Here is a 24,182-nt window from a genome sequence, read left to right on the forward strand (position 1 = left end):
CTCAGAGTCTGGGTTCTATCCCTTAGCCTTTTCACTCAAGGTAGGTGTTCTACCACTTGATACACAATTCCTCTTTCAGCTTTTTGCTGGTTAATTGGAGACAATAGACTCATGGACTTTCCTGCATGAACTGGTTTCCAACCTGGATCCTCAGATCTCAGCCTCCTGAGTAGCCAGGATTACAGATGTGAGCTACTGGTGCCTGACATCTTCATAAATATTGTAATATATAAAGGTAAACATATATAATTCATTACAAAGACACATGATACGATACCATGATTACAAATTTTTATGTGATCTTGATTATACTAATAATATGAATCTCTAAAATATATCAAGCAACTTATCGCTGAGTATGGTGCTTCATTTACTGGAATCCTCCAAGCAACCTGTATGGAAGGCAGATAAGATCTCTTTTTGTTTGTTTGTTTGTTTGGGGTCCGGTCGTGGGGACTGAACTCTGGGCCTGGGCGCTGTCCCTCAGCTCTTCAGCTCAAGGCTAGCGCTCTACCACTTGAGCCACAGCGCCACTTCTGCCTTTTTTCTTTTTTTTTGCTTATGTGGTGCTGAGGAATTGAACCCAGGGCCTCAGGCATGCAAGGCAAGCACTCTACCACTGAGCCACCTTCCCAGCCCGATGATCTCTTATCCCATTTTAAACATGAGAACAGAGTCAGAGACCCAGATCTCACTTTAGAGTTCAGTAGTACCTACCCTTATTCCTTAAGATGCACCTGGCATCCTTTCCTGCATCTGGCAGGCAAAAAAAAAATCATACAGGGACTGGGAGGGAGTTCAGTGGTAGAGCACTGATGGAGCTTGCAGGATGCCCCAGCAGTGCACATATACTTGTCTGTGTGCATGTGCTCATGTGCATGCACACACACATACACACAGCACACAATAAGACATACAGATTTTAAAACTCAAAACAGACAAGGACAGTGTTATTTTAAAATCTGGCATGCTGAGCCTCATGACTGAGTCATTTCTGTATTGGGGGTGGGGAGGTGTTGTTCATCTGTCCCTTAACTGTTTCCTGACCCATTTGATGTTATGAACAACTTAATTGCAAAATGATGATCTAGGGGGGAATCTCTGTGCATGTTAAGGAGAAACTCAGCTTCCAGGGGTGGGTGGGTGGTGGTGGTGGCAGTAAAGTTTCCCTGGAAGACAGTAAATGATACATTGCATTGGCAAGAGGCAAGTGAGCCTGCTCAGAGCAATGCTTTTTGAGCTTGGGACCCTGCCGGGGCCTAGGAGTGGTGCCTGCCTTCAAAGCCTTTGTACAACAAGGGCATAGCTGGGGAATAATTTGCAACATGTATGATTTTTTCAAGCTGCTAGAGAACAAACAAGTGATGCATGTATATATGTCCTGCAACAAGTTCTAACCAGCCTTAAAAACCATAGGGTGGACAAGGCCAAAAGCGGGTTGCAACTTGGACACCTCATTAGTACAGAAGAGCTAGGCCTCAGAGGCGCAATCCAGGCCTGGCCTAGAGGCCCTGGGGCCGCAGGTCCCAGGCAGGTTCTCAGGCCACTCCCAGCCCCTTCTGCTAGGCTGGCTGCTCAAACAGAGGAAGGGGCAAGGGATGCTCTGGAGGAACCCCTGGGGCCTGGCACCCTCAGGTTGTGGTGCTCAAAGTGTCAGATTGCTGGCTGGCTCTCCAGGAACCCACTTTTCCCAAGAGTGGTGCTGGAAGATTCCTTTGCCTTTCCTGTTTGGTGCACTGCGCCAGCTGGGGACCTGTCTGCATTCCACAGGCTCAGGCCCATAGGAACAGATGCGGCCCGAGATCATGGGCTGGCAAAAGAACAAAGAGACAGAAGAACAAAGACTGGATGTGGAAGCACAGTGTTAGATGCTTTGTAAAGGCCTTTAATGTGCTAGGCTGTGTGTGTGTGTGTGTGTGTGTGTGTGTGTGTGTGTGTGTATGGGGGAGGAAAATAGGGGGAGAGCAAGAGTTAGTTTCTATATATCCTGAAGGAGACTTGAGACTGTATAAATGATATCAGAATTTATGTTAAGTAGGATAGGGATTCATCTAGCTGCAAACTGATTAAAAGAAGTTTTCCTTAAATGCATTAACCGGAGATTTTTATGGTAGAAAAGGGTAAAGAACACAAATGAGTAGAGCTGTTTATATTCATGTCTCACACACACACACACACACACACACACACACACACACACACACACACACACACACACACACACACACACACACACACACACACACACACACACACACACAAACAAAGGATTTTATAACTTGGCCTCAGCTTCTCAGTGACTTCTAGGTCCCAGTCTCCATCTGAATGCCAGTGAAAGAGGAGGGGATCTGGGAGGCTGGGTCCTTGGAAAGTCATGCTCAATCTGACAGGGGTAGTGGCAATGCAATCTGGACTTGGTGAGGGGTCTTTCTTGTACCATGCACCCTGCACATTTACAGTCATTCTCACTAACCCCGCCCCCCATGATATGCTTAACTTTCATTTGTTTGACGTTTGACAATAAAACCTGAGCCCCTCCTCTATCTAGAGCAGATGCTGCCCTTAGCAGTGTACAGTAAGACTCACCATGCCCTGCCAGTGACACTGGGAATGTGTGTGTGTGTGTGTGTGTGTGTGTGTGTGTGTGTGTGTGTGTGTGTGTGTGTGTGTGTGTGTATGTGTATGTCCCCCTAGGGATAGCCACTTCCTGAGGTTAAGCAGATGGCAACAACCAGTCCTGATTCCTGGCCCATGGCCTTGAATGTTCTAAGAGTGAGATGTACCCCAGCCCAAGACATTTTGTTTGTAATCCTCCTACATTCAAAAGTCCTATTCCCCCCTTAGGTAACCATTAGCAATCAAAGTCCTATTCCTCCCTTAGGTAACTATTAGCAAAAGGGTTTATGTAAGTGTATGTTCATTGCTGCACACATAGAGAAACTCCTGTGCCAGCAAGGTGAACAACTTTGGGGCATCTCCAAAATGTTCCAAAGTGGATGTGCCAAGCCTTGGCCAGAAAAATCCCTCTCTTCACCAGCGGGGGTGGGGGGTGGGGGTGGGAGAAAGACAGAGAAATAGAGAGAGACTGAGAGACAGAGAGAGAGACAGAGACAGAGAGACAGACAGAGACAGTCAGAGACAGAGAAACAGAGACACACACACAGAGACACACATACACAAAGACAGACAGACACAGAGAAAGGAGAGGAAAGAGGGGGGAGAGGAGAGGGAGGGAAAAAGAAAGAGTTAGGGAGAGGGAAACGCTTAAGAGCCATTTTATAGAGAGATGATGACTTCCAAATATGCAGTTCTGGCCTCTCAGTGGCTCCTCCATGGAGCCCTGCTGTGGGTCTGCTGAAGATGGAGGAGAGCAACTGTACAGCCATTTCACCTCTCACCCATAAGTATGCAGAGGCCACCAAGGGAAAGGAAGATGGAACTCCAGCTGTGAGGAGAGGGAGCAGGCCTAGGCTTGCAGGTGTTCATAGAAAACACGAAGCCTCCTGGACAGCCATGAAAAGTGAGAAATGGGCTATAATACACCACGGGGTCTACCATGATTTTTTCCCTAGGTTATAGAGTTAGGCTCCATATTCTTCTTAATTGAAGTATTTTACTGAGGTCATTATAGATTTATACACTGTTGTAAGAAATAATTGAGAGCAGTCAATCCCTTTACACTCTACTCAGTTTCCCCCAGTGGTAACAGGTTGTAAAAAACGAAATCGAATTCTATGCCTCCATCAGAAAGAATGACATTGCTCCATTTGTTAGGAAATGGAAAGACTTGGAAAAAATTATATTAAGTGAAGTAAGCCAGGCCCAAAGAAACATAGGTCCCATGGTTTCCCTTATTTGCAATAACTAGTATATGTCTGAGACAAGCAGAAAAGGCCAGATAAGATGATGTTAGGTGAAATGAACCCCAAGATAAGGACACAAGTGTTTTTTTCTTTCTTACTATTGTTTCTAACGTTTTAATAAGGTGATTTTTTTTGTTGTTGCTTTGTATATCTCTCCCCCACAGTATAATCCCTGTTTTCACTGTATTTGATGTTTGTATAATTTGGGGAGGGGAAGGGAAAAACAAATTATTTAAATAAGGATACAGGTTGCCCATTGCAACAATGAGATGTACAAGATGCTATGTCAAAAAACGAACTTTACAACTTCGGTGGGAGGGTGTGGGGGGGGGAGTAGTTGTGGAGATGGGAGGGATGGTAGGGGAAAAACAAAGGAGGAGGCAACAATGCTTGATAAGAAATGTACTCATTACCTTGCTCATGTAATTGTAACCCCTCTATATGGTATTTTCACAATTAAAAAAACTTAAAACAACAACAACAACAAAATCGAGTCACCCCTTGGTGTCCACAGTGTAATGGCTTGCTCCAAGATTCTCCCTACCCAGAACTCCAAGTTCCTGATAGAAAATGCCATCATCTTTGCATAGAAACCACATGTATCTCTTACAGACTTAAGTGATCTCTAGATGACTTGAAATGTCTAATACAATGTAATGCTATGTGAAATGTTGCTGGGCCAAACTTTTAGGGAATAGTGATGAGAAATAGTGATCGTGGGATCTGAACTCTGGGCCTGGGCGCTGTCCCTCAGCTCTTCAGCTCAAGGCTAGTGCTCTACCACTTGAGCCACAGCACCACTTCTGGCTTGTTCTGCAAATTATGTGGTGCTGAAGAATCAAACCCAGGGTCTCATGCATGCAAGGCAAGCACTCTACCACTTAGCCACCTTCCCAGCCTCAGAAAAATGATTATGTTTAGTACAGACAGAATTATTTTCCCCCAACTATTTCCCACTAATGGTGGGTTGAATCAAAGGGTTCAGAACCTGTGGGTGCACAGGGCAGGCTGTGCACTATCACAAACATTAAGATGTGGATACAATCCATGATCTTACTCAAATTCCTAAGCTTTAAATTTGCATTTACATATGTCTCTCTCTGTGTGTTTATTTTTATTCCATTTTATTTCATTTTATTTTTGTACCAGTCCTGGGGCTTGAACTCAGGGCCTGGGCACTGTCCTTGAGCTTTAGTGCGTATTTAACACTCTACCACTTGAGCCACAGCTTGATTTCTATTTTGGTAGAATTGTGGCTATTTGGTAGCATTGTGGCTCACGTCTGTAATCCTAGATACTCAGGAGGCTGAGATCTGAGGATCGAGGTTCAAAATCAGCCCTGCTGTAGACTCTTATCTCCAATTAGCCACCAGAAAACTGGAAGTGGTTGCATGGCTTGAAGTGATAAAAGTACTAGCCTTAAGCAAAAGAGTTCAGGGACAGTGCTCAGGCCCCGAGTTCAAGCCCCACAACTGAAAAAAAAAAAAGTGTCTCAAGGGCTTTTCTGCCTCGTTTTGAACCCTGATTCTCACATCTCAGCTTCCTGAGTAGCTAGGATCACAGGTGTGAGCCACTGGCACCTGACTATTTTTATGCAATTTTATTTTATTTTATTTTATTTTTGTTGGTTGTAGGGCCTGAACTCTGGGCCTGGGCGATGTCCCTCAGCGCTTCAGCTCAAGGCTAGCGCTCTACCACTCTAGCCACTGCTAGCTTTTTTCTGCATCTGTGGTGCTGAGGAATCGAACCCAGGGCCTCATGAATGTGAGATAAGCACTCTACCACTGAGCCACCTTCCCAGCCCTTTTATGCAATTTTATACTCTCTGCTTCCACACTATAGATGAAGCCCTGCTCCAGGGAAACTCGTAGGATGAGGATGGAAGATGAGCAACAAGTGCAAGGAAAACGTGTGCAAACCACTCAGCCATCAAAGGACGAGTGGGAAGCATATAGATGAGACAATGCTTTCAATTCAGCAATACAAACATGGGGATCCCTCAGGATGCACAAGCATCCTTTGTATAGTTCTTTTTTTCACCATGCCCACCTCCAGATTCTCCCACTGCTTCCAGCAGTCACTCATCGATCCCTCACTTCAAATGTTTTATTACTATTCATGGTGGTTCATGCCTGTAATTCTAGCACATGGGGAGTGGAACTTTGAGAGTCCAGTGCCAACCTGGTCAGCCTGAGCTACATACTAAGACCCTAATCTCATAAAACAAACAAAACCCCGCCTCACCCTTAATTGGTTTTGTCATTTAATACTGTTTCATAAAAACATACTGTTTCATAGATGGAATCATATGGTGAATAATCTTTTGGGATTGAAGTTATTTTTTATTGCTGATAGTATTCTGTGGCATGGATATACCAGTATTTGTTTACCTAACCTATCTGAAATAGTTTTTCCTTTTATAGATTTTTCATTTGGTGTCAAGTCTAAGAAATTTGTGCCTAGCCCTAGGGCCTGATAATTTGAATCTATTTTATTAAGTCTCTCTGTCTCTCTGTCTCTCTCTCATGTATCTATCAAGTATCTCTCTATCATTTATTTGTCAAGGTCTTGCTATGTTTTTCAGGTTGTTCCTCAACTCTGGGACTTAATCAATCCTCCCATCGTAGCTTCTCAAGCAGCTGGACTACAGGTGAGCTGCACTTTAGTCCCAAATGACTTCATTTATCTTCAGTGGAAGATTCTGGACTGTGAGATAATTTTCATATTAGTTTGAGTTAAAGTGAAGTTTTTTGTGTATGTTTTTGTTTTGTTTTGCATAGGTCTGTAATTGGTCCAGTGTTCTTTGTTAATACGTCATCTTTGGTACCTTGAGTGTGTTTAATGGGATCCATTTCTAGATTCTCTTCTCTGTTTCATTGACCTGTGAGCCCATGCTGACACTGACACCATATGGTCTTGACAGCTGTAGCTGCACAGTGTACCTTAATGCCAGCCAGTGCACTTCCTGCCATTTTATTCTTCTTTGTTAATATTGTTTGCTACTTTCTCAGCCCTCTTTTACTATCGTTATTTTTTCTGGAAAAGTTCTCAAATTTGTGTGTGTGTGTGTGTGTGTGTGTGTGTGTGTGTGTGTGTGTGTGTGTGTGTGCGTGTGCGTGTGTGTATGCTAGCCTTAAACTGCAATCCTCCAATTTATGATTCAAAGACTTTTTGGGTTGACCCTAAACTGTGATCTTCCAATTTATGCTTCCTACATAGCTAGGACCACACTCAGATTGTTCTGTTGAGAGATGGAAGTCTTCCTTTTTGCCCAGCTAGCCTTGAACTATATCCTCCTGATCTCCACCTCTTGAAAGCTGGGATTATAGGTATGAGCCACCATGCTTAGACCCATATAGCTTTTAGAATAAGCTTTTCTGTCCCTTGAGATATTTTTTTAAACAACCTCAGTAAGAAAGAATTGAGATGCCATATAATTCATTGATTTAAGGAGATGATTCAGTGCTTTAAGTACATTTACAGGCTTATGCAAACCATGCAGGAAAGAGATAAGGCAGCAGGCCTGAGACAGTTGTTGTCAGAAAGGCCTCCTGCAAGTTTATCTCTTGGCTGGTGTCTCAGTTAGCTTCTGGAGGTTTTCCAAGTGGTACAATGTGCCTAGACTCTGTGGAATCAGTTTGTGCTGGCATGTGTTTTCCTTTTGGTGTCTATCATTTCAGCATGTGGTAGGCAGAGGTGCTATATGACAGGCTCCGGATAAGAACTCTGGCTGGCCTCTCTCTAAAGGGTTTCCCTGGGAGAACTGTCACTCACATGCCACTGCACTCTCTTGGGGACCCATATGTGAAGGAGAGAGCACAGGGAAGTCTTACACGGCTCTTTTAGAGTCTCCCTCAACTCCTCTTTCCCCTTTTAATGTGACACAGTCATAAATCTCAGCCATAAGGACCAGTATATGCCAAATCCTGTGGTTGGGGGGGGGGTTTCCTACTGGATCTCCAAAGCTAGATGTGGTCTTGAGGATACCCAAGTGGTATCCCCAAGTGGTCTAGTGGTAGCAGTGATAAGATTTGCTACAGTAGCCTCCAATTTATTAAAATAAGGCTGGAACATTATTTGGAAGGAAAAAGGAGAAGGAAGTAGGTTGTTAGGTCTGTATGCATTTAGAATGCAGAGTAGTCTTTTATTATTCCAATTTTAAAGGAGGTAACGTTTACTTCTGCTCATGGTTTCAGAATTTTCAATCCCTGGTAACTTGGTCCCTTTCGGGTTGCTTTGGGTCTGTGGAAGCTCAGTACATTATGGCAGAAGCACGTGGAAGATGCCTATTCATCTCACAGGTGGGTTAGAAACAGTTGTGCAAGAAACAGAGAGAAAGGAAGGGTCTAGTTTCCTATTAGCCCCTTCAAGGCCACGCCCCCAATGACCTAACTTACCCCCACTAGGCCCTGCCCCTAAAGGTTCCATTAGCTCCCAATAGCTGCACAGGTGGTTAATCAAGCCTTTGGAATATGTGGCCTTTTGTGTATGTCTTTTTTTTTGGTACTGATTGTGTGTGTGTGTGTGTGTGTGTGTGTGTGTGTGTGTGTGTGGCCTGGGTGCTGTCCTTGAGCTTTTATGCTCAAGGCTAGTTTTCTACCACAGCTCCACTTTTGGCTTTTTTCATTTTTTGGTAGTTAACTGGAAATTAGAGTCTCACAGATATTCCTTCCCGGACTGGCTTCAAGCCATGGTCGTCAGATCTCAGCCTCCTGAATACTTAGGATTACAGGCATGAGCCATCAGCTCTTGGATTTTATTTTTTTAACAATAATGTAATGTTTCCATTTGTCCCTGGTACCTTCCTTTCTTCTGAAGTCTATTTGATTAGATGTGAATGCAACCATCTCTGCCTTTCTGGAATAATAATTGCCTATATTTTCATTCCTTTATTTTTCATCTGCCTATGTTATCAACTTCAAAGTGAGTTTCTGGTCAACAGTACATACTTGAGTAATTTTTCTTTCTTCTTAAATCTGCTCTGCTAATATTCCATTTAGATAAGTTGTATATACATACATAATTCACAATTAAGACCATTGTTGGTAATTGAGCCATTTCCATGAGTTCTTATCTGTTTTTGTTTTTGTTCTTGCCTCTTGAGAGTTACATAGCTTCTGGGATTCCATTTTGATTTAATTACAGTGTTTTTCTCTCTAATTTTTGTAGTGGTTGACTATTATAATCATCACACATAACTTATTACAGCCTGTTGTTACTGGAGTCTCACTTTTCCACCTTTGGGAAAGGTGGAAATCTTTTGGAATTTAGATCCCTTTACTTCTCTCATCTTAAAACATGATTGTCTTGAGTATGGGATATTATGATTTTTGTTTCAATCATGAAATATGATTGATAAAGTTCATGAGGAAAAAGGAGTCTATGGTACATTTCCATATTTCTGTTCTTTTTGTTGTCTGTCCTTTTCTAATGCTCCAGGATCCCTTCTTTATCATTTCCTTTCTCTTTGAAGGACTTCTGTTAGACCATCTTTAAGGGTCACAGTCTTTACCTTTGCCTGCACCTGAGAATGCTGCTGTTCTCCCTTCATTCTTCACAGTTGTTGGTGCCACAAGATGTGGCTTACTAAGACTGTGTGGCTTTTTAATGGTAAAACCAGGCGACTGACAAACACACACAGTTGTTTCTGATCTGATCCACATGTAGTATGGCTACCTCTCTGTGAGAACGGAAGTATTTTATTAAGAAGTCCAACAGGCCATCTCTTCCAGAGCTTCAGCAAATTCCCCCTAATTCTCTTGTTTTTATTGCCTACTTCATTTTTCAATTCTAGTCTCTCCCACTCTCTGGCTTATCCACCAAGCTCCATCCTTACCTTTCTTGCTATTGTTTAAACTTATTTCTGCCTCAGGCCCTTTGCACATTCTTTCTGCTGCCTGGAATGCTTGTCTACAGATCTCAACCTGGTTGACTTTAATTCACATTTCTGCTTACCTGACATTATCTCGTGAATGGAAGCCTTTGCATGATTCCACTGAATTGTTGTCAGCTCTAATCCTGCTGTGTTCCTTTCTTATTATCTTTCCTCATAGCTAAAGGTTTCTTGGATAAGAGGCCTTGTTTATCCTTTTCAAAGCTTTGCCACAGGTAGCTACAACAAGCCTGATTTACTGTAGGAACTCAAATATTAGTTGAATGAACAACTGAATGAGAGGATGAATTAGAGTTTTTGATCCTTGAAAACCACAGAGATGACCTTTTCATTTTGAGATATAATTTTTAAGAGGAATTTGTCAAATGGATCCTTAAATGAAATATAATAAAACAGATGGCAGGTGCCAGTGGCTCATGCCTGTAATCCTAGCTACTCAGGAGGCTGAGATCTGAGGATCACAGTTCAAAGCCAGCCAGGGCAGAAAAGTCCATGAGACTCTTATCTCCAGTAAACCACCAGAAAACCAGAAGTGGCACTGTGGCTCAAGTGGTAGAGTGTTCACCTTGAGCTGAAGAGCTGAGGGACAGCGCCCAGGCCCAGAGTTCAAGCCCCACAACTGACAACCCCCTCCCCCAATAAAACAGACAACATATTGATGAAAACCTCAATATGGTTCATCATTGATTACCAACAACAGTGCACTATTTTATATATTTCTACCTTCTAAACTATACCTTACTCTTTCTTAAAATATATGAGTTTGATGGAGAATAGCCCCTCAATATTAACATATTTAACACAATCTCTTATTCGGCCAAGACTTTAAAGCTTGTCCATTCTTAAGTGTTGGTTGTGTTTTGAGCACATGAGTAGGACCTGCTGCTGGACAGATGTCTCTGCTGTCCTTCTCCCTTGCCCTTTAGTAGCCCTACTCCCTCACTGATGATAAAGCTCATTTTTGTTCCTCCACAAAGACCTGCCCCTAACTCATCTCCATGACATCTGAAAGCAATACAGAGTCCTCGTGCATTTGATGGCCTATATCACAGAGACTTCAGGATTCCCCAGAATGTCAGAGCTGACTGGACCTAAGCTCAGCTTTTCAGGAGTGACTACTCAGTAAGACAATTACAAGAGGAACTGAAATAAAGCTTCCTAACTGCTCCTTTCCCAACTCCCCCCTCTTTTTTAATGTAACTTTTTTCATCTTTGTGACTAAGAGATAAATAAAGGGCCTAAGAGGAATAGCTGATCTAAGACTTTGAGGTTGCGTTTGAAGTTCTGAAAGTTTGGTTGAATCAGAGAATCAGGAGCTTGCCTGTCCCAGGCCTGCTGCCCTCACTCTGTTGAATGACCGCAGGAACCCTGCACCTAGTGCCTTCTCCTCCCTCATCGATTCCTCTGAAACTCCAACTCCTCATGTTCAGCTTTTCAGCCGCCATTTTAGTACCTGCTCTTAGGGGGGGATGATATCCTTACCAGTCCCCATAGAGATGACAAGGCTCCTAAGACAGAGTCATTCGTAACAAAACATTTTTATTTCTCACAGTTCTGGAGGCTGAGAGATACAAGACAGTCGTGGAAGACAATTTTGGTGTCTGGTGAGGACTGTGTCTGCTTCAGAGAGGATACCTTGACTGTTAGGTCTTTCCATGGCGTAAGGCAAAAGAGCAAAAGGACAAATACTGTGTCTTCACATGGGAAGGGCTTCAGATGGGAGAGCTCCAGGGCTCTGTGAAGCCTGTTTTATCTATTCATTCATTTGCTTGCTTGCTTGCTTAATTTGTGGTCCTAGGATTTGAAGTCAGTGCTTCACATTTTCTAGGCAAGTGCTCTTACTCCCGAGTCATGCCCCCAGTCCTGATTTTTGCTGGTTACTTTTGAGGTAAAGTCTTGTGTTCTGACTACACACACACACACCTGTGTGTAATCCACCTATGTGATGCCTCATATATAGCCAGAATAACAGGCATGTTTCACTGAATCCAACTCTCCATTGAGAAGGGGGAAGGGGGGGGGTCTTATGAACTTCTCTGCCTGGTCTGGTCTTGAACTGCCATCTTCCTAATTTCAGCTTCCAAAGTAGGTAAGATTCCAGGTGTGAGCCACGGTGCATGGCTATTAAGGGCTTTAACACTGTTCAGTAGATCTGCTCTTATGGAATTCATAAAGTTCCATCTTTTAACAGTGTTGTATTTGAGATCTAAACATTCAAACCACAGCTGAAGCAAAACAAGCAAAGCTCCATGGTTTCTTAAAATCCATGGAGGATTTTAAGGTCACTACGCTGTTTTGCAAAGCAAGGTTCCACAGGGCTTGAAGACAACCCCACCTGTAGCATGGCGGTCAGCTCTCTGAGCCTGCCTTCCAGAGACTTCCTTTACTGTCGTCTCCAGCCATACAGCTTGTGAGTTATGCAGAGATGCTGGTTGGGGATCGACAGTGAAGTGTGTGAAAAAGTAAGCCAACGAGGGTTTTCCCGGAGCTGGCATGGCTGGGGACAGTTCCATTCAGGATCCCAAGGAATGAATGGGGCTCCAGAAGATCTCTCAGGCAAAATGGTTGAATGTGGATAGGAAGGAACTGGCTTTGAACACTAATCCGGGGGTATGGGTTTTATCCCAGAGGTAAGAGAAACAGGGGAGAGGCAGAGCAAATGTGGAATTTTAGGAGCATTAGTTTGGTGGCCATGTTTTGAGTCGGGAGGAGCTGAGGAGAGGGAGGCCATGGAGGATCTATGAGTACTGTGGTCTCTCAGTACCGACAGGGGATAGGATCCAAGACCAATGAGTCCAAGTTTCATTTAAAGTTGTATTTGCATAGAACCTAAACGCATCAATATGCTATTTTATTATATTGTGTATGCGTACTGGGGTTTGAATTCTGGGTCTTCTAGAGCCATGTAAGCCATCTTGCTTACAAATGACACTCTACATTTGAACCATGCCTCCGGCCTAGCATTTTGCAGATAAGCTGGAGATGGAGTCTTGTGGAATTTTCTGCCTGAGCTGGCAGAATCTTCTGGATCTCAGCCTCCTGAGTAGCTAGGATTACAAATGTGAGCCACCATGCCCAACCTTCCCATATATTATAAGTCAATTCTAGATAACTTTATACTGCCTAATAATAACTACACTGATTAGCATAGGCTAATAGCATAGGTTTCTCTCATTTATAATAATCACTATATACCTAGGACATTCCTAGCAGAGGATCATAATAGCTCAATAACTATGTACATGTGACCATATAAAATGATGCTAATCAAAAATTACTCCAAGATATGGAAACAAGAGGTATTTGTTTTGTTTTGTTCTTAGTGTACTGTTTTTAGTTATTTCTTTGGGGACATGGCCCTGAACTAACATCTAAAATTAAAAACAAAAAAAAAGCATCCATAGAAATGAACTGGAAATGGATTTTTCTGTCTTTGATTTCAGTACCCATTGTCTTGTATATAAGTTTATCTGATTTGGGAAAGGGAAAGGGAACCACAGAAACCATGGGTGAAGCAATGCAACAGTGATACTCACTAAACACTATGTTGGAAATGAACTATACAGCTTGGAGGGATGGAAATTGGGGGAGGGAAAGGCAGGAGGAAATGAGGGAGGGGGTAACATTGTTCAAAAAGAAATGTACTCATTACTTATGTAACTCTAACCCCTCTGTACATCACCTTTACGATAAAATAATAATAATCATGCTAGTAGAAATGCGGTGATTGTAGGTCTAACTACCAAGCACACCATCTGAGGTTGTTCAATCTGTGGACATAAAACCCTCTAATACATTTAGCCAACTCTAATCTCAGTGTCATATGATGAACGCTTAAAGAAAATGCCAGGAACCCAAACTACATGGCTGGAGAACCAAAAGAATCAATAAGGCTGTGTCACCTAAGGGAATCAAAGGTAGCTTTAGATAATACTTTGTACAGATTCATGTGTGTGTGTGTGTGTGTGTGTGTGTGTGTGTGCGCGTGCGCGTGTGCGTGTGTGTGTGTGTGTGTGTGTGTGTGCGTGTGTGTGTGTGCTGGTACTGGGACATGAACAGGGCCTCATGTTCTCATTTTGCTTTTTCTCTCAAAGCTGGAGCTCTACCTCTTGAGCCACAGCTCCACTTTTCTGCTCAATCTGACTTCAAACAGGGATCCTAAGATCTCAGCCTCCTGGGATGCTAAGATTATCTGCATGTGCCACTTGTGCCCAGCTCGCTTCATATGGATTCTATCTGCCAGCATCCTAAGTAGAAGTAAGTCAAGAGGCAGAGGCAGTTTGGAGGAGGTTATAATTTATAAGTTGAGATTTCCCCAAACTTAGGGTGAGGTTCAGTGGGTCATGTAAATGGAATGTCCTGTGAAGAGTCAGAGAGGTATTCCTAGGGAGTGGGAGGGGAGAGGACCAGTGCGGGAGGCAATGGTGATAGACAGAAAGCAGGAGGGTGCTAGAGCCAAGAGGTAGGCAGTAACGTGAATCACCAGGACAGACCTTGGGAAATGCCTGCACTAATGGGAAAGGAAGATGGGAAGCCACAAGGCGATATTATGTTGCACACCTATTATCCTAGTAACAACGAGAAGCCTAAAAGTAGGTGAACTGTAGTTCAGGCATGATTCCTTGTCAAAAAATAACCAGAAAAAAGCAGGCCTGGAGATGTGGCTCAAGTGGCAGTGTGCCATCACATCTTGCAGGGACATGGCCCTGAAAATCTAAAATTAAAAAGAAAAACAGAAAAACATCCATAGAAATGAATTGGAAATGGACTTTTCTGGCCAATAACATGGCCATAGACTGACAGAATGGGTTGATCAATGGTGCACTAATGTGATGGGTGTGTTTTCATCCTTAAGAAGGGCTTGAAGTAGGGCACCAGTGACTCACACCTGTAATCCTAGCTACACAGGAGTATGAGAGCTGAGGATCACAGTTCAAAGCCAGTCTAGGCAGCAAAGTCTGTGAGACTCTTATCTCCAATTAACCACCAAAATGCCAGAAGTACAGATGTGGCTCAAATGGTAGAGCACCAGCTTTGAATGAAAAAGATAAGGGACAGCACCCAGGCCCTGAGTTCAAGTCCCAGTAACAGTTTAATTAAATAATTAATTAATTAAAGCCATTAAAAAAAACACCTGCAGCCAGATGGATACGATAAAATATGAAGGACTCTCATGGTAACTAACTTTGTACCCAAGTGACAGACACTCACCTGTGACAGCCTTTTTTACCCAGTAGATAACAGTACTGGGTGTAGAAGAAAGAACTTTTCTTGATGTAGAGTCCATCATAATGATACCTGAAGATGGAAAGTATACTTTGAAATTTTGTTCAACTACTAGCATGCCATGTGGGAGATGAGAAGCCAATGGATGAAGACCCAGCTTTCATCATTGACCCAAGTTGTTAAGAAAGCCTGACCATGATGAGTTAGGTGAACAGTTTCCTGGTACAGACTACCCACAACTTGTGATGGCTCAACTTAGAATTTCTCCTCTTTGTAATGGTTTGACTTACCATGTTTCAATTTCATGATGTTATGAAAGTGGTATGTACTCAGAGGAAACTATGCTGTGAATTTGTTCATTTATTTATTTAGTCAGTCATGGGGCTTGAACTTGGGACCTGGGGCACTGTCCCTGAACAATTTTGCTCAAGGCTAGCACTTTACCTATTTGATCTATAGCACTACTTCCGGTTTTCTAGTGGTTAATTGGAGATGAATCTCATGGAGTTCCTGCCATGATCCTCAGATCTCAGCCTCCTGAATAGCTAGGATTACAGGAATGAGCCACCTCCTGAATAGCTAGGATTACAGGAATGAGCCACCAGCGCCTTGTTATTTTATCATCTTTGAGTAGCTGTAGGAAAGGGTTTTATGCCAACCTGTGTTTATGAATACAATGTATTTTAATCCATGCCACCCTCTTCCATCATTCTCCCCCATCTCTCCTAGTCATACCCTTCCCTCAATTTTCCTGGTTTAATTTTCACATACATACATTGAATGCAAGGATTGTATTCTCTTGTGCCTTCTTCTCTCCATTTGTCTATCCCCCTTTCCCTTGACCTCCATTTGTCCATCCTCCACTGACATCTCAAGTTCCAACTTTCCAGTATTTCATTTTGTTAGATTGTAAATAAGTTGGTCAAAAAAGTTACACCATCAGAATTCTCCATGTGTATGCCATATTTTTGTTAACACATTTGTGTGTATACATATCACACTGTAAATGTTTACACACATATATTTATAAATTAGAGAAAACAGGTGACTTTTGTTTCTCTGTACCTGCCTTACTACACTTGACATATTATTTTCCAGATCCATCTGTTTCTCATAACAATGTTTTGCCTAATGAATGAGTGAAATTCCAGTGTGTGTGTGTGTGTGTGTGTGTGTGTGTGTGTGTGTGTGTGTGTGTGTGTGTGTGTGTGTGTGACATTTTCTTGATCCATTTGTCCACTGAAGGACATCTGGGCTGTTTCCATAATTTGATAATGGTGAATAGTGCAGAAATGAATGTGGTTGTGCAAGTGTCTTGACTGTACACACTGTGGATTGTAAATCAGAGTCTATTACCAAACTAACAATGTGGGATTCATCACTCTTGCCATGCTAGGGACCAGCTATGGGCTGGAGCTCCAAGGCAGCCTATGATGGAGTGAAAGGAAACAGGATGCTCTACCTCCAGAAACAAGAGTTGGTGTAAGAGTATCCAGTGCATTTTCTGCTTGCTGTTTCTCAGGTCATACCCCAGCCAAAGGACTTCCTACATAGCTGGCAGCATCAGCTTGGAGGTCCCCTCTCTAGCTTTCTTAGTCTCTGCACTGTCACCTTAGCAGGGCTACCACCACTTGAATCTGTGATTCTCTCTTTCCTGCAGCCCAGGTCTCTGCAGACACTGGAAGACTGCAGGAACCTGTCCAGGCTCACAATAGAATGGTGATTTTTCAACTCCTTAACTGCCCTGGGTTACATTTGGTAAACTCACAAAGTTTACCAATCTTTTCTCAGGTTCCTTCTGAGGTGGCTGGCCCTTTCTCTAATTTTCCCCGATTTTCCATCTTGATTTGAAATAAACAACCAATGAAAGTAATACCTGAGTGACAATGATGATAACTATATGCCTGATAACGCTGGAATTTTATTTCTTGTGAAAACTGTAACTATAGGCCCTAGTCTCCTGAATGTATTTCAGACTTGCTGAGTGGATCCTTACAAATTTTCATTCAAGGAATCTGTTATTCTGTGTACTTACTTAAACATGTCCATAATTAGATAGCCACATGTCCAAATATTTAAAGCACTGAACCCAAATATACATATATAAATGAATTATATATATGAAACATACACATATTATATAAATTCCTAAATAATCAGAGATCAGTGTTTGAATCTAGTAGTGCCTAACTGGTTTTCAGCATGAAGACTTAACTTGAATTCTGAGCTCTATTTAGTAGAAGTTGCTATTTGTAGCTTGCCTTGTGCTGCATAATTTGTCACTTATTTTCTGACTTTCCAGACCCTCATTTTTTAACCCCTAAAATAAAGGTAATGAGCTCACCTGGTACTTCCCCTGGTGCCCAGCCTCCGGGTGCCAAGATCAGGAAAAACCAAGTGCACCAGCTGAAAGAAGAAGTCAAATTTAAAGATGTAACGGGAAAAGGAAGAAATAAAGGTTCCGTTTCTTAGCTTACCATGTGTAAATTGTATCTCCTCTCTACAGATGGTAAAGACAAATAAATGTAAGCAAAATTTGTAAAAAAAAAAAAAATCAGACCATTTTACAAAATGAAAGATGCCACAAAGAGAAAACTGCCATTTAAATCTCAACATCAGAGATAAGACCCTATTTTCAGTGCTCAAAGCCCAGGTTTGATCCCTAAGAACAAATATAAAACTAAAAAATTGTTGGGTGCTGGTGGCTCATGTCTATAATTGGCTATTATTTTGACTATTCAGGAGGTCCAGATCTAGAGGACTGAATTTTGAAGTCAATCCTGACAGGAAAGCTGCACGACACCATCTTCAATCAATCAGCAAAATACTGAAGATATGGCTCAAGTGGCTGAGCACCAGCCTAGAAAGCAAGTCAAATGAACCACAGTACTGGACATACAATTACCTCAACATCATTTCTTCTAGTAGTGTGTGTGTGTGTGTGTGTGTGTGTGTGTGTGTGTGTGTGTGAGAGAGAGAGAGAGAGAGAGGGGGGGGGGGTCATGGGGCTTGAACTGTGGGCCTGGGCACTGTCCCTCAGCCCTTCAGCTAAAGGCTCTATCACTTGAACCAGAGCCACAGCACAATTTCTGGTTTTCTGGTGGTTAATTGGAGATAAGAGTCACAGACTTTCCTGCTTGGGCTGGCTTTGAACCTCAGTCCTCAGATCTTAGCCTCCTCAGTAGGTAGGATTATAGGCATGAGCCACCAGCACCCAGCACTTCTAGTATTTTTTAATGTCTCAATAATATGCATCCTGTGGCATTATATAATTGGCATGCCTGTCACTCTGCAATGTACCATAGCTATTTCCTCTGTCATTAGGAACTCCCTGGAAGCAGATTAATAGTTGTATCACAATCCATGCCATCAGCTGCTGTAGTTTTACTGTTGTCTTCTTTTTTCCCTTGAGGTGATGGTCATTTTTGTTGTCATAATTTATTTATTTACTTACTGACTTAATTCTTATTACTACTTAGGTTTTATAAGTAAGTGCTATTAAGGTGCTGAAATGCACAGCTCCTTCTGATTCAGCATTTCAGCTCCCAGTTACTTTGACATGCCTTTTATTGGAGGGGACTGATACTATGCCATAGAGTTCTGCCTGTTTACTTGTCAGAAGACGTTAATGGCAGGCATGGAATACAGACACACACTTGTTCGATGTGGAAACCCTGGATTACAGTGAAAATACACTTCAGATAAGGTGATGTTAGGGAAATTAACCCTAAGATATGTATTCAAATGTGTTTTTTTCTTTCATGCGATTGTTTCTAACGCATTTATAAGATTATTTCTTTGTTGCTTTGTATGTTCCTCACCCACAGTATAACCCCTGCTTTCACTGTATTTGATGTGGGTATAATTTGTGGAGGGGAAGGGAAAAACCAAATTGTTTAACTAGGGATACAGGTGGACCCATTGTAAAAATGAGACGTACAAGTTGTTATGTTGAAAATAAACTTTACAACTTTGGTGGGGGGAGGAGGTTTGGGTGGGGAGGTGGGGGGAGGATGGGAAGGGGTGGGAAGGGGAAACAAAGGAGGAGGCTACAATGCTTGATAAGAAATGTACTCATTATCTTGCCCATGTAATTGTAACCCCTCTGTACAGTATTTTCACAATAAAAAAAGAAAAAAATACATAATATATTTCACTTCATCCATTATACACTGAGATTTCACCTCACCTCAGTTAGATTGGCCATCAAGAAAACAAACAACAACAAATGCTGTTGAGGATGTAGCCAAATGAGAACTCATACACTGTTGGTGGGAATGTAAACTTTTTCAGCTACTCTGGAAAGAAGTATGGAGATTCCTCAAAAATATAAACGTATGGGGTGGGGTGGGGTGGGAGATGGGAAGGGATGGGAAGGGGAAACAAAGGAGGAGGCAATAATGCTTGATAAGAAATGTACTAAATACCTTGCCTATGTAATTATAACCCCTCTGTATGGTATTTTCACAATAATATATATATATATATATATATATATATATATATATATATATAAATGTAGAGCATGCCAATGACCCAGCACTCCCAACCCTGGGCATTTATCTAATAGCACATAAACAAGGTTTCAGTAAAGCCATCAGCACAGTCATGTTTATTGCAGCACTATTCACCATAGCCAAGATATGGCATCAGCCTAGATGCCCCTGGATGGACAAATGGATTAAGACAATATACACAATGGAATTTTACTCATCTATTAGAAAGAATTTTTGTACCGTTTTTAAGGAAATGGAAAGACTTGGAAAAATTATATTAAAATAAAGGCAAACCCAGGAAAACAAAGGTTGTATGGTTTCTTTCACTTTGGTAGATAGAAGATACCAACAAATCTATACGTAAACATGTTGGGATAGGCTGTACTGTACACAAGTGGTTATAAACAAATTAACTGAAGTATAATAGATTCCAGGTCAAAGCCCAACAAAACCAACTAAAAGCCAAGAAATAGATACATCCAAGAGGGGGGTAGGGCCAAGGGGAAAGAGGTAGAGGAATGAAGAGGAGAAAGGGGGGAAATGTAGTCAAGAATTCATTGTATATGAAGACATTGTATATTCATTGTATATTCATTATATATAATTCATTGTATATGAAGACAAAATGAAGACAAAAAGGGTGGGCCAAAGGGGGGTGAGAATGTTGAAGGGGATGACACTGATCAAAATGCATTGTATTCATAAACTGCTTTGTTATTTGCTATCTCCTTTGTACAACTGACTAAAAATAATTTTAAAAAATATAAAAAGGAAAATGCACAGTAAGAAAGCCATCATGTTAGCAGTATCAAGAAATGAGTTTACATTTTCTTTCTTTCCTCCCTTCCTCCCTCCCTTCCTTCCTCCCTCCTTCCTTTCCTTCCTTCCTTCTTTCTTTCCTTCCTTCCTTCCTTCCTTCCTTCCTTCCTTCCTTCCTTCCTTCCTTCCTTCCTTCCTCTTTCCTCCTTCCCTCCTTCCCTCCCTACCTTCCTTCTTTCCCTCTATTTTCTCTCTCTCTCCTTCTTTTCTTTTGTGTGGGTATGTGTGATCAAACTCAGGGCCTTGGGCTCTTGCTTGGCTTTTTCACTCAAGGCTTACCCCTTAAACCACCTCTCTACTTCCAGATTTTTGTGGAGATAAGAATGTTGAATTTGTCTCCCAGGCTGGCTCTTGAATGATAATTCTCAGATCTCAGCCTCCTCAGTAGCTAGGATTATAGGTGTGAGCCACTAGCACCAGGCTGATTTTACATTTTCTGCATTACCACTCAGCACTGCTTTGATTTGATTTCATGTTCCATCCTTCCTTATTTTCCTAGAAGCCCCCAAGAGCAGATTTGACAAAATATGAAATGTCCTGGCTTCTTCCTTAAGGAGGCCAACACAAACTTATGTGCAGAGGAAACAGATTGAAAGAGTCAGGCCGGCAAGTTTCACACAATTTAACTGTGCAGTCATGAGTGAAAACAGTGTCTTTCAGTGAGAGAGAGCCAAAGGTGAGAAATAAATGACAGAAAACAAAAGCCAGAGCCAGACAGAGATCAATGCCTGACTAAAAGCCAGAAAGCGACTATTTTTAACAAGGCCTTGTTAAATACCATCTCTTTTGACTTAAGTCTTCCTTTGTACCTACTTGCAAAATAAAATCAACATGCATATGATAAGAACCTCCAGAGATGACTAGAAATCAGGCAGCAGGCTCAGGGGAGGCCTTGGAAGTGGTCTGCTATTTTGAAAGGAGTAGCTCCTGTATGGCCCTTTTGCCTGAATTAACTCAGGTCCTTGTATATTTTTTGAGTTCATCTTAAGAGCAGGCACATCATAGTTTTTAACTAAAACAAAAACCCACTCCAGGAGCTGGTGGCTCATGCTTATAATCATAGCTACCTGGGATGCTGAGACCCAGAAGACCATGGTTCAAGGGCAGACTAGAAAGAAAAGTCTAGGGATGGCCTGGGACTCCTATGGGTACTGGCCAGTGACTTTGGGGGCTGAGAAGAAGGCTCCCACTGGGATGGAACTAGCATACCCACAGTCTGTTTTAGCTAAGAATGGCTGAGATCTGAGGACTGAGGTTCAAAGCCTGCCAGGACAGCCAAATCTGACTCTTATCTCCAGTTAACCATCAAAATGCCAGCAATGGAGCTGTAACTTGAGTGGTTATGTGCCAGTCTTGAGCAAAAATGCTAAGGGACAGCAAGTGCCCAGGTCCTAAGTTCAAGCCCCAGTACTGGCAAAAAATAAAAGGGAAAAAAGAAAGAATATAACATTAGTAAAAAAAAAAACTCTGCAGTCTCTCTCATCTCCTTTTGCTTGGGGCTGGAGAATGTCCAACCAACATGTGGCCTGCAGTGCAAGAAGAGGAAGGAGCAAAGAATGATCTCTCCATGTGAGTTAGCTTTCTCTCACTGTGACTCTCACTGACATAAACAATGGAAGAGAGGGCTAGGAAGGTGGCTCAGTGGTAGAGTGCTGGCCTTGCATGCATGAGGCCCTGGGTTTAATTCCTCAGTGCCACATAAACAGAAAAAGCCAGAAGTGACTCAAGTGGTAGAGCGCTAGCCTTGAGCTGAAGAGCTAAGGGGCAGCACCCAGGCCCAGAGTTCAGGCCCCACGACCGGCAACAAAGAAACAATGTAAGGGAGAGAGTTATTTTGGCTCATGGCTTCAAAGGGAACTGTCCATGGACTATTAGCTCTAGGAGCTCCAGCAGTACATCAGGGTGGCAGAGTCTAGGAGAAGGCAGCGTCTTTAGTTCATGGCAGATAGGAAGCAGAGAGCAAGGAGGGGACTAGGAATTAGTATGACCTTCAAAGGCACACCCCAAATGACTTCCCCAACCAGTCTCCCATCTCCTGAATTTTCTAGAACCTTAACGTTAAATAGTGTCACAACACGAGGACTAAGCATCCAGCCCCACATTTCATACTCAAACCCTAACAAGTTCCCAAGCCACCAAGCTGGAAGAGATGCAGAGAAGATGTCTACCTTTTTTGTTTATTTGGCAGTAATGGGGTTTGACCTCAGGCCTCATGCTTCCAGGCAGATTTTCTACCCCTTGAACCCACCCTCAGCCCTTTTGGTCTTACTTACTTTCCAGGTAGGGTGTTTTGTGTTTGCCCAGGGCCAGCATGGAACCTTGATCCTCCTACTTCTGTCTCCCACATAGCTAGGATTACAGGCAAGGGCCATTAGAGAAATGATGCACCTGGCTGGAAAACGAGTTCACCATAAATGGTGGTCACGGTTTTGATGTTATCTGGGACTGGATCAAGCAGAGTGACATCACCCAATTAGACTTTGGGTAGGAGGTGGGGGACAGAGAGCCCTTTGAATAACCAGCAGGTCCAAAGCAACATGGGAAATGAAGGTGAAGTCTATGCTTACTCCCTGGCTGCCACAGCTCCCATGTGTATGCATGCATGTGCACACACATATGTAAATGAACCACACACATATGGCTGTATCTTCCCCAGGGAGACCATAACCAGTATTAATTTTCTCCATAACACTCCTCTTCCTAGCACAAAGAAGTACTCTTTTTCTAGTTAGAAAAGCATTAGTAAATGTCATTTTAACAGAGGAAATCCGCTCTGGAAACTCCATAACCCATGCAGCTTATCAACTGTTGTAAGGACTGAGCATCACTCATGCATGCCCAGTGCTGTCACAAAGAGCGCCCCCCCTCCCCGCTTCCCCTCCCCCCCCCATCTGCACAGGAATTCCCAGCCAATCAGTGCCATTGGGGGGGGGAGGAGGTAGGAAGTGCGAATTGGGTGCATTTTGTTGTTTCTCTTGTAAACATGCTTTAGGATCTCCACCAACCGTTCCCCCTTCCCTTATCCACCCTAGTCACAAATCTAGCCCAGGGCACCTTCCCAGGATGAGTTCCACCAATTGGTCTGTTGTCTAGGCAAAACTTCCAGACAGAGCTTCAAGTTTGGACCTCTGTATTTTGGGAGTGGATTCCAAGGAAAGAATTTAGATGAGCTATGAAATAAATGTTGGCGTTTCATACTAGAGTGTCTCTCTGATTTTTCCCCCTTAGGAATACTCTGCAATTTGAAACAACTTCATGCAAGATTTTCTTTTAGTGTAGGTATTAAACACATGTATTCCCTGTGCTTAGTACATACTCTACCCTCCACTCCCTGCCCTCCTCCCAGCCCTCAGATATGGGCTTCAGGAGTGAGATCACCTTATAATGAGATCTTGAAAAGATATGGGAGGAAAACCTTTTGCAACATTAGAAAAGGAAGTTAAAGGATCATCTTGGAGCCAAAACAAGTCCCTCTGAAATCATCCACTTCCCCCATAAGGCTAGCAGGTGGGTGGATAAGAAAAGGCTGTTGTTTCAGGCTACCCAGAGCTCAGCAAAACCTTTGATGAAGTTTTCTAAGATTCCAGGATGATGAAATAGCCACACGTGGGCAAGAGGGCAGAGTGAAGAGTGGGGATGGGGAATTCCCTGCTGGCTGGAAAACCTTACTGAGAGTCACCTTGCAAGATGAAGAGATATAGACATCTGCTCATACAGCTGTGAGATCACCAGGCTGAGACCAGATGACGTACCTGGGATTTCAAGAGATGGTGACAAGTACAACTACGGGTCAAATTCAAAGAACTAGCTACTACTGGCTTAAGAATAGTTAATGACAACAACATTCTTTTCTATTTATACAGCTTTCACAGCTTATAGAGTCGT

At 42.6% G+C, this 24,182-nt stretch overlaps 1 protein-coding gene across 3 annotated transcripts in view; it reads right to left on the minus strand.

Moving 5' to 3' along the window:
- Positions 1-24,182, minus strand: part of Rfx8 (regulatory factor X8) — a 90,605-nt gene that overhangs the window by 47,736 nt on the left and 18,687 nt on the right. For all 3 annotated transcript variants that reach the window (XM_069988419.1, XM_069988420.1, XM_069988418.1), the window contains exons 3-4: positions 17,327-17,388; positions 14,968-15,054 (exon numbers count right to left, since the gene is read on the minus strand). In XM_069988419.1, the coding sequence (XP_069844520.1) occupies positions 14,968-15,054; positions 17,327-17,388 (149 nt within the window). The remainder of the gene's footprint in view (positions 1-14,967; positions 15,055-17,326; positions 17,389-24,182) is intronic.

The sequence above is a fragment of the Dipodomys merriami genome, unplaced genomic scaffold, assembly GCF_024711535.1.
Source record: "Dipodomys merriami isolate MVZ:Mamm:240054 unplaced genomic scaffold, mDipMer1.0.p SCAF_36, whole genome shotgun sequence".
In the NCBI taxonomy this organism is placed as follows: Eukaryota; Metazoa; Chordata; class Mammalia; order Rodentia; family Heteromyidae; genus Dipodomys; species Dipodomys merriami.